Source organism: Mesoplodon mirus, assembly GCF_964341445.2.
Source record: "Mesoplodon mirus genome assembly, chromosome: 4".
Taxonomy (NCBI): Eukaryota; Metazoa; Chordata; class Mammalia; order Artiodactyla; family Ziphiidae; genus Mesoplodon; species Mesoplodon mirus.
This window is the reverse complement of record NC_138979.1, coordinates 100,395,243-100,415,076: the sequence shown is the minus strand read 5'-3', so window position 1 is coordinate 100,415,076 and position 19,834 is coordinate 100,395,243. Positions and strand designations below refer to the sequence as shown.

Here is a 19,834-nt window from a genome sequence, read left to right as displayed (position 1 = left end):
CCTCAAGAGCAAAAATAGCTGAAAGATTGACTAAGTCTTGCTGGCCTGTTGGGTCTTTCATTAAGATGCTCTGAATAATCCTTGTTTAGAGGCCAGCTCTTTTTGAACTGAGCCAAGTGTCCTAGCTGACACCCAGTGAGTGGCATGCATGTGGCATAGGATTAGGGAGCTCTTGACACTGGCAGTCTGTGGCTTGTCCCAGAAAGGCTGGCTGTGAGAGGTGGGGAGTCCCAAAGACTTGTCTAGACCAGGGGGTCTGGAGTCAGCAGCCAGCGATGTAAGTAGGAGATGCCTAGCAGGCTGTATTATTTTTCAATCAGCAGGGATTTTACTTCAGTCAGACTACAGCTATAATAAAGCATTTATTTTGATTCTTTGAAGGAAGCACTCAATTGATTCAGCATTAATTGAATTTTTATCTAACTTAAAAGCATGGCGTTATTTAACTAAGACATGTATTTGTTATATGAAATACATTTATTTCAATTAAATAAATGTGCCACTTGTTAAATGAAAGTTAACTTTGCCCTATTTATTGATTCTTTTAAAAAGTGTGTGTTTCGCCTTGTAAGAGGGTAGAGAGAAAGCAGCTGCATTCTTCTGCATCGTTAGACCTAAGAGATAATTCAGGGAAAATGCCTACCAGCTGAATTCTTATTTCTTAACCTAACAGGTAGATGTGTTTCAGGCTACCTTCTAGGGAGACTCAGAGACTTAAACTTATGCTCCTTAGTTCTTTTGTTGACAGAGGTTTTTTATTTCTTTTCTGTTGACTTCAGGGTCAAGTTTGGCCTTTCCTTTTTTTTACATCTTTATTGGAGTATAATTGCTTTACAATGGTGTGTTAGTTTCTGCTTTATAACAAAGTGAATCAGTTATACATATACATATGTTCCCATATCTCTTCCCTCTTGCGTCTCCCTCCCTCCCACCCTCCCTATCCCACCCCTCCAGGCGGTCACAAAGCACTGAGCTGATCTCCCTGTGCTATGCGGCTGCTTCCCACTAGCTATCTGCCTTACGTTTGGTAGTGTATATATGTCCATGCCTCTCTCTTGCTTTGTCACAGCTTACCCTTCCCGCTCCCCATATCCTCAAGTCCATTCTCACGTAGGTCTGTGTCTTTATTCCTGTCTTACCCCTAAGTTCTTCATGACATTTTTTTCCCTTAAATTCCATATATATGTGTTAGCATACAGTATTTGTCTTTCTCTTTCTGACTTACTTCACTCTGTATGACAGACTCTAGGTCTTTCCACCTCATTACAAATAGCTCAATTTCGTTTCTTTTTATTGGCCTTTCCTTTTTTTTTTTTTTTTTTTCATTCTGGTTAAGATTGTGTGACCTGCTTCCTTCAATTGTCTGGTTTTTTGATTGTTGCTCCAGACTTGGTTTAGGTCAATGTCAGAAATTTCTCTTGGTTCCTGTCGATATTTTCTGACGCTACTTCTAACACCAGGTGTATGTCTTTTCCAACACCAGCCAGTTCTCTGACACCAACTGGGTGTTCAACAGTTCATTTCTGATGTTAGCTCCCAGAGCTGCAAATGGCATCCCAGGCGACCCACACTTCTGGCTGCCTGACTACAAATTTTGGGGCTCCCAGGATGCCCTCTTAGGTTTGATAATTTGCTAGAATGACACACAGAACTCAGGAAAACACTTCACTTATGCTTACCAGTTTCTTATAAAGCTTATTTCAACTCAGGAATGGCCAAATGGAAGAGATGCGTGGGGCAAGGTATGGGTTGGGGTGGGAGGAGAGGGTGGGGGGGTGCCACAGAGCTTCCATGACCTCTCTGGGTGTGTCACCACCCTCCCAGCACTTCAGCACGTTCACCAACCCCGAAGCTCTCAGAATCTCATTGTTCAAGAGGTTTTTCTTTTGTTTTTAATTTTATTTATTTATTTATTTACGGCTGCGTTGGGTCTTTGTTGCTGCGCACGGGCTTTCTCTAGTTGCAGCGAGCGGGGGCTGCTCTTCCTTGTGGGGTGTGGGCTTCTCATTGCGGGGGCTTCTCTTGTTGCAGAGCACGGGCTCTAGGCGCGCAGGCTTCAGTAGTTGAGGCACCCGGGCTCAGTAGTTGTGGCTTGCGGGCTCTAGAGTGCAGGCTCAGTAGTTGTGGCGCCCGAGCTTAGTTGCTCCACGGCATGTGGGATCTTCCTGGACCAGGGCTTGAACCCGTGTCCCCTGCACTGGCAGGCGGATTCTTAACCACTGTGCCACCAGAGGAGCCCCTGTTCAAGAGTTTTTATAGAATTCAATCTTCAGCCCCATTTCCTCCCAGAGACTGGGGGCGGGGCTGAAAATTCCGACCGTCTAATGACATGTTTGGTCTTTCTGGTGAACGGTCTCCATCGTGAAACTATCTAGGGGTCCCATCCTGAGTCGCTTCATTAACATAAACAGTTATGGTTGAAAGGGGCTCCTTATTATTATTTGCTATTGAATAACAACTCCTGTCACCCAGGAAATTCCAAGGGTTTTAGGACCTTTGTACCATGAACAGGGAATAAAGTGCAAATATATATATTTTATTATACCACAGTTCCAAAGTGGGATACTAAAAAATTATGATTATGCATTATTGTCCTGGGTTTTTTCTGGTCTTTGACTTTGTATCATGCCCTACCTTCTCCACAAATAGCATTAGATAGTGGTTCTGGTTTTTCTGATCTGAAAGTGAGGATGACATTACATTGTTAGAATGAGAGTGTTCCTGAGATTTTCAAGTGTTTTCAAGCTTGGAACATTTCCTCTAACACGTTCTTTTATGTTTGTGAAATTTTTGTTTATGGTTCACAAGTGAAATTTGACTGCAAAGGCCAGGATATTCTGCTTGATGACTGTTTTTAATGAAGTTGATAGAACTGGTTCAGAGGACTTTGTGTTTATTTACACTGAATCCAGAAATAGGCTATGGGTAACTGCTGAAATAAAACAGAACTAGCCTTCTTGGCTGAATGAGGGAAATATTTGCATAAACTCTTCCTCTTTCAAGGGGAGAACCATGGGGTATTAGGCTAGAAGGGAATTAGGAGGTTGAAGAGCCTCAGATGGCGTGGCTGGAAAGCAGAAACTTAGCCAGGCCTCCTTTTATATCATTATTTTGTAACTCTTTCCATGGAGTTAAGATGTTGTGTCAGGACCATGAAAAAGTGGTTTCCCTAAAAGGCAAGTGAGGAGTTTTGCTGTGATTCCGTTGTTCTGTGGACATATAGAAAGGCAGGATGTGATGACTGTCTATTCACCATAAAATATCTTCTTCCCTAGCAAACAGCAATATCTTACTTGGTGATTTCCTCCACTCCTCAATGATTAAGAAACGAAGAACGAACAAACAAAAAACCCAACCAAACAAATAAAACCAAATTGGGTGATTTTTAAAATTTAAAGCTTATTAAAGAAAACGTGAGAAAAGCACATGCAAAGAAGAGGAAAAAAAATCAATTATAGTGTTATCAAAACATTGCTAATATTTAGGTGTCAGTACTGTGCAAAAAATGGTTTCCTTTTTGTGGGAAGTGTGGAAAAGATATCTGGATTTTTTTCATTTAAGATTATCATGTAAGCACTGTTTTGTTGTTGTTGATAGAGGTAATAGATATAGTGGTTTAAAGCAAAGGTTCTGGCACTGAATTGCCCAGGTTCAAATCACAGCCCACCATTTGTGAGCTCCCTGCCTCAGTTTTATCATCTGTAAAATGGGGATTATGACAGCCACCTCACAAGTTAAATGTTTATGTAGAGGGCTTAGTACATGTTTGTTATTGTCATCAAAATTGATTTCATTATTATAACATTAATATATGTGTACAGTAGAGATTTTATAAGATACAGAAAAGCAGAAGAAATCAAAATCACCCATTATCCTAAAACCCAGAGAAAAACCACTTACCCAGTGTTAACATTTTGCTATTTTTTAAAATACACTTTCTCTTACATAGTAGAGCTCATATTGTAATTCCAGTTTATATCCTGATCGTAACGTAATTATTCTGGAAAAGACTAATTATGTAAACATAATTTGAAAAGACTACATAGGTCATCTTGTGTAACCATATTTTACTTAACCCTTCCCCAAAGTTTTAACATGCAGATGGCTATTCCTGCCCATCTCCCCGCACCCCCCGCCCCATATTTAAAAGAGAAGTAATCATAAATTAGCCTTGGTTAGAATAGTCTGGAGCCTGAGCCTTCCTTGGCCAGTGTGGAGCCTGCAGTTATTTTTTCTGTAACCAGGACGTAATCAGATCCAATCCACAAACCAGTTAACTCAGGGTTGAATGTATTATGGATGAATATGTGAGATATATCTTTGTAAAGGTTTGTCTTCTTAAGTATTAGAGGTTACTTCCTTAGAACAGAGTCCCAGAAATGGAAATGCAGGGTCAAAGGATGAGAAATGTTTTCTATAAGGGTCATACTGATTTAAACTTGTGGCAACAGTGTATGAGCCTGCCCCACTTTTTGTAGCCCCCATGTCCCTTCTCCCAGCTCTGGGTTGCTTTTCAGATCTGAAATTTTGAGGAAATTGTCAGGGGTTCCAAAACACTGGAGTAGAGTTAATCTTAATTAAAATCATCACTCCGGCCCCTCCTTCTCACTCCTCCAGGGCCCTGCTTTCTTCCTTTCCTTTTCCCTCCCAGCTTTCTCTAATTCCCTCATGTAGCCTTCCTCTTCTCCACGGCGGGGTGGGTGGGTGGGGAGTCATATAATTAAGTTGTTCCCATTAAGAAGTTGGTGAACTGGGGCTTCCCTGGTGGCACAGTGGTTGAGAGTCCGCCTGCCGATGCAGGGCACACGGGTTCGTGCCCCGGTCTGGGAAGATCCCACATGCCGCGGAGCGGCTAGGCCCGTGAGCCATGGCCGCTGAGCCTGCGCGTCCAGAGCCTGTGCTCTGCAACGAGAGAGTCCACAACAGTGAGAGGTCCGCCTACCACAAAAAAAAAAAAAAAAAAAAGAAGTTGGTGAACTTAGCAGCTAGAAGTGTTATCCCCCCGCTGGGTACTTGCATTTTATTTTATTTTATTTTATTTATTTATTTTAATGTTGGGGGTAGGAGTTTAATTAATTAATTTATTTTTGCCGTGTTGGGTCTTCGTTTCTGTGCGAGGGCTTTCTCCAGTTGCGGCAAGCGGGGGCCCCTCTTCATCGCGGTGCACGGGCCTCTCACTATCGCGGCCTCTCCCGCTGCGGAGCACAGGCTCCAAACGCGCAGGTTCAGTAACTGTGGCTTACGGGCCCATTTGCTCTGCGGCATGTGGGATCCTCCCAGACCAGGGCTCGAACCCGTGTCCCCTGCATTAGCAGGCAGACTCTCAACCACTGCGCCACCAGGGAAGCCCGGTACTTGCATTTTAATAAAGGGTTCCTGGAGCATTGTTGAACCCACAGGACTGAGCTTGATGGTGGAATTTGGGGTGCTGTAATACGCAGGGAGGGAGATATTTTGGTCTGGACCCCTCAAGTTATACAATAGACTGTATCCAAGATGTAAGGCCGGATCTATGGATGGGATGATGCAAAGGCCAGCTTCTGAGATGCCTTCATTTCCTCACTGCCAAAGCACCAGCTGCTCAGAGCAGAAACACCTTTTCCTAAAGGTAAAGTGTGTCTCTTGGAAAAACTATTCGGGGAGATTATTTACCGAATTGGATGGATATAATAAAAGACTGGCCAGCAGCATATGCAGATTCTTTTGATAAAATATAACTTTATGATACCAGGCAGGGCTCCTTTTATGGCTTTTGCATCATCTGGTTGAAACTGCCAAAGATATGGAGGGCCTTTGCTTATGTGTCTGTAGCCAGTGATTTAAATAGTGTGTCGCTGGGCAGGCAGATCCGGGTACTTCTTAGTGGGGCTGAGGCTCTGATTACCTTGGCCTGAACTCTGAGCTACAGAGAAGGTGGGTTTCTTGCTGGACCATTTCTGTTTCAGCAAGGTCTCAGGTGCCCTTTGTGGCAAGGGATTGTTCAGGTGTCTATCTGTAGACTCATACATATTTGGTGGACTGAAAAGCCAAAGAAAGAATTGAGGAATGTGCCTGAGAGGAGAAGGATGACAGCGGGATCTGTAGATGATGCCCTAGCTTTAGGGAGGGACAAGGAGAGGTACAGGCACATTATGAGGAGAACTTAAAAGATGAGACTTACTTGGTTCAAAGTCTGAGATGTCCTGAAAGGAGGAGGAGAGGGAGAAAAGGAAAGCTTAGCCAATTGTTAGCCATCTGTGGAGCATTCCCAAGAAGCTGTTGACCACAGCCAGGTGGGAAGGTGGTGTTAAAACGGCGGCAACCAGCTAGAGCCGGCCAGATGCCAGCCTCCCGTCCCTCCCTGAATGAAAATGCTTTGGTCCCATAGTGGCTCCTTCCTTACACAGAGCCTTATCTGTTCCTTTCTAGCCTGATCCAGCCTGAAGATGACCCCACTGGCTGCTGTGGTGTCTGGCCCCCGTGTCCGACTCTTTGCCTGCTTCCTCAGGCTGGGCTGTCAGCAGGCCAAACCACTTCAGCTTCACACAGGGGCCAGCCTCGCAGCCAAGAACCACTATGAGGTGCTGGTGCTGGGTGGGGGCAGTGGTGGGATCACCATGGCTGCCCGCATGAAGAGGAAAGTGGGTGCAGAGAATGTGGCCATTGTTGAACCCAGCGAGGTAAGTCTCCCCCTTTTGAGTGCGTGTGTGTGTGTGTGTGTGTGTGTGTGTGTGTGTGTGTGTGGTGCACATGCATGCGTAGGTTAGGGGCTGGGTTGGGGATGACATGCCTAGGCCACCATGTTCCCAGGTTAGTGCTTCTCTTTCTGGGCATAAAAAGCAGGTTGTCCAAAAGAATTGGGAGAGGTGGGGGGAGGGAGAGAGCGAGGACAGATCTCTTGGCTTATGTTCTTCTCTCTGTTAGTTTCTTAGGGCTGCCATAACAAATTACCATAAAAGGCATGTCTTAAAACAACAGATAATTTATTCTTTCGCAGTTCTGGAGGCTAGAAGTCCAAAACCAAGGTGTTAGCAAGGCCATGCTCCCCTTGAAGGCTGAGGGAGAAGGGGAAGCTGTCTCATGCCTCTCTCCTAGGTTCTGTGGTTTTGGACAGTCCTTGGTATTCCTTGGCTTGTTGTAGATCACTCCAATCTCTGCCTCTGTTTTCACATGGCCTTCTCTCTGTGTGGCTCTAGTGTCTTCACATGACCTACTTATAAGGACACCAATCATTGGATTAGACGTTAGACAGTCTGATGGATAGACATTAGAGAGTCAAGGACATTCTAATCCAGTGTGACCCCATCTTAACTTGATTACATCTGCAAAGACCCTATTTCCAAATAAGTCATGATCGCAGGTCCTGGGGTTAGGACGTCAGCATATTTTTTGCAGAGAAACAATTCAACTCGTGTCATCCTCCACCTTCAGTCTCGTGTCCAGAGAAAAATCAGTGGCCGTTGCGCTTTCCTTTCCCTGTTCCAGTCTGGAGAAAGGGTGATGAGTTGAGGGGCCGGGGGGAAGAGGTGAAAACCCACCGAAAAGGTGTCAGTGGGTTTGAGAAATTTAAGTGTAAGAGATTATAAACAGATTATAAAGCAGAAAAAGGTAGCAGACACGAGGCGGGAAGTTGGGAAGTGTTTGTAAAGCACTGTTTCATGAAAAATATTTTAAGATTGTTCAAAGCTTCAAAAAATAGTCAAGATTTTTGGTGGTTGGCTTAATGTTTCCTAAGGAACTGGGTGTGTACCAGTGGGAAGCTGTATCTTTGGGAGGAAAAAGCAAAATGGATCTGGTGCTGGTTTGGTGGAGAGGGTAGGGCAAGAAAGGCACAGTCCTTTTCAGGAAGTCTTCCCAGTACCAAACGAGGCTGCCCAGGGCTTTTCTGCAATCTCCAATTGGTACGTTGTGATTTGTGGGGAGACTGGAGGGCACTCTCCGTCTATTTCCTTTTAAAAGTGACTTTAATTCAGGGACAACGTTTTAAATGACAGTGGTCTGAGAGCTGTATCAGGTGGCCTGTGGTGGATTGTAGCTAACCCATGGAAGGCCTCCTAGTGGGGATACTCTTTGTGATGAGACAGGCCCCTCCAAGGCACTGGACATAATTCAGGAGGCCAGAATGGAGTCTGTCCTGCTCTGTGAGGAAGTGCATGACAGGAGCTGTCACAGGAGCTGCCAGCGCGGCTCAGGCCTTTGGCACTTTCCCTCCTGTGTCTGGTTTAGTGATTGCTAGATCGCGTGCTTGTTTGCAGTCTAAAAAGTAATCTGAGTTTGTATTTTCTTTCATCCCCTTTTCTGTTCAAGATGAACTTGAAATCGTTGAGCTCTCACAGCTGGAGACCTCTAACCCCCTTATCTTATCTTTTTTTTTTTTTTTTTTTTTGCCGTACGGGGGCCTCTCACTGTTGTGGCCTCTCCCGTCGCAGAGCACAGGCTCCGGACACGCAGGCTCAGTGGCCACGGCTCACAGGCCCAGCCACTCCGCGGCATGTGGGATCCTCCCGGACCAGGGCACGAACCCGTGTCCCCTGCATCGGCAGGCGGACTCTCAACCACTGCGCCACCAGGGAAGCCCTAGCTATGACCCTTTTGATCGGCCTCACATTGAAATGAATCTCCAAATACTTTGTTTCTTAGAGACATTTCTACCAGCCAATCTGGACCCTGGTGGGAGCTGGTGCCAAACCATTAGCCTCATCTGGCCGTCCCACAGCGAGTGTGATTCCATCTGGTGTAGAGTGGATCAAAGCTAGAGTGGTTGATCTGAACCCAGACAAGAACTGCATCCACACAGACAACGACAAGGAGGTAACCGTCCGGGTCCTTTGGCTTTTGTTAACCTGAGGGCTTGTATTGAATGCACAGCCATTATCAAACTGGACAGCTTCATGGTAAGAGGGCGGTATACATGTGCGTGTGTGCATGTGTGTGTGTGCTGAATACTGCATGAGATGGGAGGGGGTGTGGGGAATGGAGGATGGGATAGATGGAAGGACTGAGTGACGCTGCATTAATAAATGAACAACGAAGACAAGTATTTATTGAACACCACTGTTTGTCCTATTGCTTGGTACAGTATCATATGCCTGAATTTTTATTGCACAAATACTGCTGCTCTGTGTGAAAATACCAGATACCTCCCTCCTTTTTCCTTTGAAGCAGCCAGCTCTCTATCTGACCCCTGGTCCTGCAGAGGAAGCGGGTGTTGGGAAGTATCCATCCCAGTCACACTCGGGGGAGCTCTGCCAGAGCCGTTAGGGAACTGTGTGACTGTGGTGGTGCCAGGGCTGAGAATTGCTGCTGCTGCAGCTTGAGGCTCATGGTTGCTCTGCACCATTTAGAAGTCTCCTCCCACCCCCACCACACAGGGATCACAGCTTTTCAGCAACTGCAGCCCCTGTGTCTGACTGAGGGGATGAGGGCAGGATGGTGAGAAGACAGGCTTAGGAGCCGTTGGGGCATCATGTCCCCTCGTCTGCTGCTGAGCCCAGGACAGCCATCATGCCGCACAGGCCTGTTCCGGGCTCCCATGGTTCTTGGGCCCCCAGGGTGTTATTGGCCTTTATATCCTGACCCGGCTCCCTCCAGACTGGGCACTTGAGCATTTTCACAGAACTGTGGAATCTGAGAGTTGGTGGGAATCTTTCATATCCAACCCCTTGCTCTAAGCAGGGACCATTGGCCCCAGGCATTCTCAACCTTTCCTTAGGTTATGGATCTTTCTGAGTGTGGATCTTAATTAGCCCAGTCTAGAAAATGCATATACGTACCTAATTTTGCATTTAATTTCAAGGAGTTCAGAGATTGTTTGCAGCCTTTCCCTGAACCCTGACCAACCCTGAACCAACCCTCCTTCCCCTCTTCCTCCCTCCCTCCCTCCCCACCCTCTCTCCCTCCCTTCCTTCCTTCCTTCCTCAATATTTATTAAGCATTATTATAACCTAGGTACAGTTTTAGGGATATACAAGTGAAGGAAAATAGACAAAAATCCTTATTGTCCTGGATTTTATATTCTAGTGGAGGAGGACATACAATAAACAGTAGACATAATAAGTTATATAATGTGTTAGAAGGTGATGAATATTAATTTAAAAAATAGAGCCGAATTACTGGGATTGGGGCATGTGGCGTAGGGGGTTGAATTTAAAATGGGTTAGTATTTACACTCTCCAGGGCCAGGGACTTCTCTGACAAGTTATCCCTCTTCATTTTTTATAGACAGACAGGTTATATGAAAGTTCTGCCTTTAATGAGTCAGAATCTACCTTCCTGTAACCTCTTTTTTGTTCTTTCTTGGGCCAAGGTGTCAGTGGCCATAATACTGCTCTTGTCCCTTATTCTTCCTATAGTGTGGGAGAGAAGGCCTTCTCTCTTTTCTGTGGAGAAACCCTCCAACTATTTGAAGGTGGCTCTTAGAGTCTGTGTCTGTCTTCTCCTCAGGTAGACTTGTCCTCCTGTCTCCACTTTCCTCAGATTTCATGAGCTCCAGGCCTCTCACTACCCTCTTTACCCTGCTTGAGACATCATTTGGCTTGTTTTGCCCCCATGATCCATGGCCCCTAGAGGTGCCTGGAAGAGTAGCCAACACTACAGAACAGCCCAGAATAGAGTGGGGCATTCTCTCCCACAACTAGATAGAATCCAAGCTAGCATTTGGCAAGTTATCACAGTGCTGATTCATGCTGGGCTAGAGGTCAGTTCAAACCACTGGGTCTTTTTTTCACATGATCTACTGTCAAGTCAAGCATCCCCCATCCTAAAATATATACATACATATTTATTTATTTACATTAAAATAAAATTTTATATATTATATATGTATTATTTTCTCCCTGTTGAAACACTTCCATATTTTCCCCAGCATGTCCAGGAGAGCAGACTGGATTAAACACAAGATTGTTCTCAATTCACAAGGTTGAGTTTTGGGGCTCATTTCCCTTGCCAGTCTGCTGCCAGCTCATGGGACCAGCTGACTTGTATCTTCTAATACACATCCCCCTTTGGTACAGCAGTGCCTGCCTCCTAGTCAGACCCCTTTGCATTATAGGAATAGCTCAGAGTCCTCTGTGATTGGGTTTGTGTGTATCTTAAGGAACATAAACTTGTCTTATCTCTTGAGAATGAGAGGCACTGGAAGGTGCTTTCACTTCTGAGTCCTGCTTCAACATCTAAGGCCTAGACCCTTGGGAGAGTTGTAGAGTCTTGTTTTAGGGCTGCGAAAGAAGTTGGTGTTAGTTGGTGAGACTCTTCTCTGAGATTTTTTAAGCAAAAGTATTCCATAGCCAGATATCAGAAATCTACATATAATGTCTCTTCTTCTTGGTTTTGGTTCACCCTCCCAGCCTGCCTGGATCTTTTAGATTTTTTTTTTTTTTTTTTTTGCGGTACACGGGCCTCTCACTGCTGTGGCCTCTCCCGTTGCGGAGCACAGACTCCGGACGTGCAGGCCCAGCGGCCATGGCTCACGGGCCCAGCCGCTCCGCGGCATGTGGGATCCTCCTGGACCGGGGCACGAACTCGTGTCCCCTGCATCGGCAGGTGGACTCTCAACCACTGCGCCACCAGGGAAGCCCTCTTTTAGATTTTTGATTCAGACATCCAGTTAGCAATTTTTCCTTCCCATTATCCATGATGGTTTCATTTAAGTTCAAGGTTTTAATTCTTTAACATGCCCCTAGAGAACTTTTTTCTAGCTTACATCAATCAATCAATATTCTTTTGAAAATATTAAAAAATTTACCAAATCATTTCCATTCTTTGTTTACACTTTCCTATCCTATTTACAATGCGAGGGTACTGCTGAAATCTAGCCTCAGTGTGTCTGTGTCTCTGACTTTTCCCTGATTCAGAGTTCTGTTTGTTTGGAATGTGTCCCCCAGGCCCTAGGTAGACTGGTCCTTGCTCCTTCTCCAGATTTAACCTGATTCTGTTCTCTTCCTTGTTACTACTCCAGCACACTGGCCTCTCATTTCCTCAAATACCTTGGCCTCCTTCTTCCCCAGGACATTTGCACATGCTGCTTCTACCTCTTCCCCTAGCTAACTCCTGCTTATTGTTAGCTTAGAGATGACATCTTCAGGCAAGCCTTCCCTGATCTATAAGACTAGTCAGATTCCCCCTTGACATGCCATCACAGCATTCTGTGGTTTAGTAATTATGTGTGTGATTATCTGATAATGTCTGTCTTGCCCACTAGACTGAGTTCCTGGAGGGGTAGGAACTGGGTCTTTCTTGTTCAGCATTGTATGTCCAGGACTTAGCACAATATCTTTCACATAGAAGGTTTTCAGTAAATCTTTGTGATCAAGTTGTGCCTCAGTTTCTTCATCTGTAAAATGGTACTACTAATAATACCTACTTCATTAGGTTGCTGTGAGGATTAAATTAATTAAAACATGTAAAACATTCAGAACAGTGCCTTGTACAGAGTGAATGCTCAAGAAATGTTGCTGTTATTGTTTTTTAAACAATACATGAAATAAACAAATGGGACTTAATTAAACTTAAAAGTTTTTGCGCAGCAAAGGAGACCATAAATAAGACAAAAAGACAACCCTCAGAATGGGAGAAAATATTTGCAAATGAAACAACAAACAAAAGATTAATCTCCAAAATATACAAACAGCTCATGGAGCTCAGTATCAAAAAACCAAACAATCCAGTTAAAAAATGGGCAGAAGACCTAAATAGACATTTCACCAAGGAAGACATACAGGTGGCCAGAAGACACCTGAAAAGATGCTCAACATCACTAATTATTAGAGAAATGCAAATCAGAACTACAATGAGGTATCACCTCATGCCGGTCAGAATGGCTATTATCAAAAAATCTAGAAACAATAAATGCTGGAAAGGGTATGGTAAAAAGGGAACCCCCCTGCACTGGTTGGTGGGAATGTAAATTGATAGAACCACTTTGGAAAACAGTATGGAGGTTCCTTAAAAAACTAAAAGTAGAACTACCATCTGACCCAGCTATCCCACTACTGGGCATATACTCTGAGAAAACCGTAATTCATAAAGACACGGCACCCCAGTGTTCATTGCAGCACTATTTACAACAGCCAGGACATGGAACCAACCTAAATATCCATGAACAGATGAATGGATAAAGAAGATGTGACACATATATACAATGGAATATTACTTAGTCATAAAAAGAAACGAAACTGAGTTATTTATAGTGAGATGGATGGACCTAGAGTCTGTCACACAGAGTGAAGTAAGTCAGAAAGAGAAAAACAAATACCATATGCTAACACATATATGTGGACTCTAAAAAAAAAATGGTACTGATGAACCTAGTTGCAGGGCAGGAATAAAGATGTAGACATAGAGAATGGACTTGAGGACATGGGGTGGGAGGGGAAAGCTGGGGTGAAGTGAGAGTAGCATCGACATATATACACTACCGAATGTAAAATAGTTAGTGGGAAGCAGCCGCATAGCACAGGGAGATCAGCTCATCAGTGCTTTGTGATGACCTAGAGGGGTGGGATAGGGAGGGTGGGAGGGAGGCTCAAGAGGGAGGGGATATGGGGATATATGTATGCATATGGCTGATTCACTTTGGTGTACAACAGAAACTAACACAGTATTGTGAAGCAATTATACTCCAATAAAGATCTATTAAAAAAAAGAATACATGGAATAAAGGAAAAGGAAAGGTTTATTGAGTATCCGCCCTGCGCCCGCAGAGTATTTGACTGCTGACTGATGGAAAGCAGGTTTACAATCTGTGAACACATGCTGATGCTTTTCTTTTTCTAAATTATTACGAGACATCTGTTTAGTAGATGAGCCTGGAATTTTGAAATGTTTAAACATCCTATTTACTAAATTGTTAGTGTCAGAATTTACCTCCCCCATCCCCTGTATAAAATTAGAACACTTGCCCATATTTAGCCTTCCAGCGGGGTCTGCACCATTCTCTGAAATTGCTCAAAAGTTTTGTCTACAAGGTTTTGCAGTTCCTTAGAGTTAGGTCATCTGGCCTGGAAGCTTGAACTCATTCAAAAGACTTGAGGCTTTCTTGTGTTGTTTGCTACTTTAGGGTTTATTCTCCCTTATTTATTTATTTTTTTCATAATCTTAAGCATGTCTGTTACTAGTCCTTAAAATAATCAATATTATGCTCTAATAGAACCATCAAGGCATGCACAAACCAATGGCTTTTCTTGCTGACAGTGTGCATATGTCTTACCTGTAGGGCACCACCCCCAGACCCCATGCCATCTCTGACCTCACACCCTGAAGACTCAACACAGTTCACTCAGCCATTTAATGGGCCTGGTACACCTTCCTACAGACCAAGGAATTTAAGGGCACCCAGTCTCTATGGGTAGGCAAATCATACAGGTGAAGATGTATATATTATCTGTCCACTTTGATAAGCTGTATTTTTCACAAGCAACTGAAATCAACCATCCACCTATCCTTTCATCCAGCAAACATTACCAACTTCCTCACTTTAATTTAGTGACTGTGCTAGATTCTAGGACTATAGGGAACAAGACATAACCTTTATCCTCTAGGAGCGTTCGATGTAGTGAGGAGAACATCGTTGCTGTATAACACAAGTGCTTCTCTATTTGGTACAAGACTGTGGCAGTCACCACCTGTGGCTCCATTCTGGGCTCCTGTCACGGCAGTCGTTCTCCAGTTTTCTAGGCAAGTCCTTTCACTTTACATCCTTCTTGCTTACACTCTTGTGCTTCAACTTGTCCAACTTCTGATCCTAAACCCCAATTTCCATCACAATAAATATGGATACTTTTGCCTTCAGCATGGATAAGCACAATGCCCATATTTAAAGAGAGGAGTTTTAAATTCCAAGCAGATCATTAAACAAGATCAGGTAGGTTATATCACACACATCCTTTTTAGTGACCCTCAAAAGAGCAGTTTCTCAGTTACGATATTGCTCCAATTCATACGACAGGTCAGATTTGCTTGGGATTCACAAGCTACCAGATAGCTTTTAAAGAAAGCTGATTGTTTTTGGAATATTACTCAGCCATAAAAAGAAACGAAATTGTGTTATCTGCAGTGAGGTGGACGGACCTACATACAGAGTGAAGTAAGTCAGAAAGAGAAAAACAAGTACCGTATGCTAACACATATATATGGAATCTAAAAAAAAAATATGGTCATGAAGAACCTAGGGGCAGGACAGGAATAAAGACGCAGACGTAGTAGAGAATGGACTTGAGGACACGGGGAGGGGGAAGGGTAAGTTGGTACGAAGTGAGAGAGTGGCATGGACATATATACACTACCAAACGTAAAATAGATAGCTAGTGGGAAGCAGCCGCATAGCACAGGGAGATCAGCTCGGTGCTTTGTGACCACCTAGAGGGGTGGGATAGGGAGGGTGGGAGGGAGATGCAAGAGGGAGGAGATATGGGGATATATGTTTATGTATAGCTGATTCACTTTATTATAAAGCAGAAACTAACACACCATTGTAAAGCAATTATATTCCAATAAAGATGTTAAAAAAAAAAGAAAGTTGGTTGTTTTAAGATTTGAAAGTCATCCTCCCACTCTTCAACCTGAAAAATGTTGTGTTAACACAAGCACTAGGGAAGCACTGTAGCATCTTTGCTGTCGTTCTCCACTGTGTAAAAATACAGGCGTCTCGAGCTCCCAGAGGCCAGGCAGGTTATACAATATTTGTGAAGCAGTGAGGTGTGAGGCAGCAGAGAACGGTGGGCATGATGGCAAACTGGAACGTGCGTCCCTGCCTGCTGTCCTGCGCACGACCCACAGCCCCAAGTCAGTCACGGTAAAAAATGGAAACGCAGTGTTGGCCACACACATTTGGGACCTGAGTCAGCCTTTGGGCTGCCACCTTTTGGGTCCTGGTCTAAAATGTCATTTTTTTGTGTTGCAGATTTCCTACAAATATCTTATCATTGCTCTCGGAATTCAGCTGGACTATGAGAAGGTACTGTTTTAAGCTACTTTTATGTTACACTGGCGTACTTATGCTACGATCAAAACAGCGTTTAGTTGCTTTACATTCATTTTGACAAGAAAGTATTAAGAAATCCCCTTCTAGTTTTATTTCTCAGCAGTCTTTTTATGGTTTTAAAAAAGTCTTCTCTAAGATTCTGTCAATGATCATGATATGTTCTAGCTTTAAACTTTAATCAGAGTTCAGCGTGTCCATGGCCTGATGGTAATTCTTGCAAAATAGCAGCCTTTTCCACACTTACAAGAAAACTACCTTTCTCTGTAGGACTTAGTTGGTTATATTACAGATTAAATTTTCCTTTGAAAGTAAGATTTAGATTGTGAATTCCTAAGCAGACTTTAAGGGTAGAATACCAGCAGTTAGCTTATCAGGAGCTGGAAGGATGTCTGAGTTTTGTTGCATAGAGCTGGGTTTTTTGGTATGAAGTGACTGACACAATATAAATGCTGCCCTAGAAGTTCCTTAGACCTCCCTTTTCAGTGAGCTAGAGAGCCCGATGCCTTCTGACAATTGTGAGTTTCAAATTTATTTTCCTAAAACATAACGGGGTGAGTTAGTAATTAAGATTTCCAGAAGCTTATTGGGGACTGTGGATAAGTAGCTGAAGCACATAAAGCATTGTGATGACCAGGTCACAAGTTTCAGGAATGCGGTCCAGGTGAGGGCCACATCTGAGTTGGCTCAGCAGGGTCTTTGAAGTATGTTTCTGTGTAAAAAACCAGAATCATGACATGTCCAGGGTAGGATGTAGTGAAAATGACCTGGGACTTGTTCTGTGAAGGTTTAAACAAGCCGTGACTCGGTGTGAAGGTGTGGTGAATTTGGTGCCATGGGTCATGAGCCTCATATAACGACGAACTGTGGAGGAGACTCTATGGAGAAAGGTGCCAGTTACGATTTCTGGGACATCCTTGCCTCTTAAAAAGCCCATCAGAGTTGACTTAGCAAAGAGCCCATCTTCACCATCCTGTCATCCCGACAGCCCAGTGCCGTGAGAGGAGGACTGTTTGAAGAGACCAGTGCTGAGAGTTCTTAGCACCCTCTTGCAGTAAACCAAGAAACAATAATATTTAAAAGTAACTGTTACTATGGAGTCTCTACTATGTACAGGGACCACGCTAGGAATCTAATACTGACTCCTCACAACTGCTTGTGAAGTAGACTTTTTTTTTTTTTTTTTTTTGCTGTACACGGGACTCTCACTGTTGTGGCCTCTCCCGTTGTGGAGCACAGGCTCCGGATGCGCAGGCTCAGCGGCCATGGCTTATGGGTCCAGCCGCTCCGTGGCATGTGGGATCTTCCCAGACTGGGGCACGAACCCGTGTCCCCTGCATCGGCAGGCGGACTCTCAACCACTGCGCCACCAGGGAAGCCCGAGGTAGATATTCTTATCTCCTCTTGATAGGTGAGGAAACTGAGGCTAAGAGAACATGAATAACATTACCAGGGCTACTGTGTTACTTAGCAGTCTTTGCAGATACTAGAAAACTACCCAGGTTAGTGTAAACAAAAAGGGATTTCTTTGATGAGGATACCAAGGTGTTTGGATCTTGGGGGGCAGGAATGTAGTTGGGCCTCCAGAAGGGCTGGATCTCTGATCTGGGCTCTGTTGAACTGCAGCAGCTTCTCTCTGCCCAGCTGCCTCCGCCTCTTTCCCCCACCAGCTCCCAAGAGCGTCTCTGCAGCGCCGTGTCCTGCTTGCTGGTCTGCTAAGTGCAGTAGGACGGTCCACAGCTCCCAGTGCACAGCCTGTTATCTCATCTCAGACTTTCCCGGCTCCTTCTGCTTCAGGGTTCCCAGAAGCAACTTGGATTCAGTGGCGTCATAAACTGCCCTTTATGACCAAGTCTCCTTAAAAGGAACTTGGTTACCACTTTATGGCACCCTTTTCCTTAACAACAACCTCTTCAGACTAGAGAAAAACGATGAAGGCAGATTTGCTGTTTGTTTATCTCTTGGATACTGAGTTTTTCTCTGGGAGCTAGGAAGTATGGAGGTCCTGTGGGAAGAGCCACAGGCAGTGGTCAGGGGCCTCGGGATCTGGTTCTGTAAGAGTCTAGGTGGGTCTCTCAACCTTGCTCTTCGGTTTCCTCGTCTGTGCCTGTGGGTCAATAATATTCCACCCCCTCTCTCACAGGGGTATAGTGAATAGAGTGAATATTAACATAGATGGGAAACTGCAGAAACATTAAAATGCAAGGTGATTTTATGGTAATAAATGGTTACTGTTGTTGAGACTGAGAATATTACAACTACTTAAACTGCAGCAGAAGATATGGTCAGTAATCAGAGGAATAGTTGCTCTTAATGTTGGATGCAGTGGAGGAGACCATAGGACTCTGTTTCCTCGAGACCTGAGGAATAGGTGTTGGGTGACTCCGCAGGTGGGTGCCCTACAGCCGGGAGAACAGGCTGGAGAACAGCCTGGGGAGGTTCTAAAGGACCAGGCCATCTTGATGACTGTTTTTGATGGTTCCCTGCTTGTGCCTGAGTCTCTTAACTCACTCCTTTCCATCTTCATTGCATTGTATGAACCTTCTAACATTTAAGACAGGGACCCAGTTAATCTTCCTGGCAGGAATACACTAATACTTACAAAACACTACCACGTTAAGTGTCATTTTTCTAATCACCTTACATGCTTGGTTTCCTTTATTCCTGCTAACAACCCCATGAAGCAGTTACTTTTATCCCCATTTCACAGATGCTGAACATAAGCTTCTCAGTGTGCATCAGAATCACCTGGAGGGCCTGTTAAAATAGATTTCTGGTCTGGTCTCTGAGTTTCTGATCCAGTAGGTTTGGGGTGGGGCCTGATAATTTGCATTTCTAACAAGTTCCCAGGTGGTCCTGTTCTGGGGACCACACTTGAGACCCACCAACTGATTTATTGGGTAATTTACACAGGATCACAATGCTTGTAAGTGGAAAAGCTAGGACTCAGGCTGAGTCTGTAGGGTTCCCAAGTCCATGCTTTTAATTTCCTGCCTTTGCGGCCTTTACCAAGAGCTGGGCCTGGTCCAGCCTGATACAGAGTGATTTAATTTTGTTAATCACTGACAGTATGGCTCTTGGTTCTGCCTGTTGTTCTTTTTCTTCCCAGTAAGGCAACTGGTTCTCCAAAAAGGAAGTAAGCCTGGCTTCTTGTCCTCACTCTGATGGTGGGAAGAGATAGGTTCAAATCCTGGTCTCCAGGCCAGGGAGGCCAAGGGTTTCCGCCGGGCCAAGCCTGTTCTGTGCTTTGACAGGTGACTGCAGGCACCACAGCTCTGGGCTTAGCAGATCCCTCAGCCACCTGCTTGCTCCACTGTGTGTGAGTCCTGGGGCTAATGATTGTGCTGAAATACTTGAGAGGTTGTAGAAATGGCAGAGAACAAGGACTCTAAACACAGACTCCATTTGCACTTTTGTTAAATAATAATTTCTTTGTGTGCTTTGTTGCAGATCAAAGGCCTCCCTGAAGGTTTTGCCCATCCCCAAATAGGGTCCAACTACTCAGTTAGGACGGTAGAGAAGACATGGAAAGCTCTGCAGGACTTTAAGGAGGGCAATGCCATCTTTACCTTCCCTAATACTCCAGTGAAGTGCGCTGGAGCCCCGCAGAAGATCATGTATTTATCAGAGGCCTATTTCAGGAAGGTATGCTTCTTTTCCAGGGATAGAGACAAGGAGGGCAGAAGGGATTTCATTTTTATCCATGTCAAAATACCTTTTTTGTTTTTAACTTTTTATTACATATGTACAAAATTATGTAATTGGAAGTTTACAAAATAGAAAAAAAGGAAGAAGTCATTCATAATCCAATTGCTTTGGTATAGCTGCTGTCATCAATTTGGCATGTACTTCCATTTTTTTCCCTATACATGTTTTTTT

The 19,834-nt window shown here is 44.3% G+C and overlaps 1 protein-coding gene across 2 annotated transcripts in view; it reads left to right on the top strand.

Moving 5' to 3' along the window:
• The window catches only part of SQOR (sulfide quinone oxidoreductase), a 45,937-nt gene that overhangs the window by 14,851 nt on the left and 11,252 nt on the right, over positions 1-19,834 (top strand). For both annotated transcript variants that reach the window (XM_082620119.1, XM_082620118.1), the window contains exons 2-5: positions 6,409-6,659; positions 8,620-8,790; positions 15,878-15,931; positions 19,406-19,600. In XM_082620119.1, the coding sequence (XP_082476245.1) occupies positions 6,426-6,659; positions 8,620-8,790; positions 15,878-15,931; positions 19,406-19,600 (654 nt within the window). In that variant the 5' untranslated portion in view covers positions 6,409-6,425. The remainder of the gene's footprint in view (positions 1-6,408; positions 6,660-8,619; positions 8,791-15,877; positions 15,932-19,405; positions 19,601-19,834) is intronic.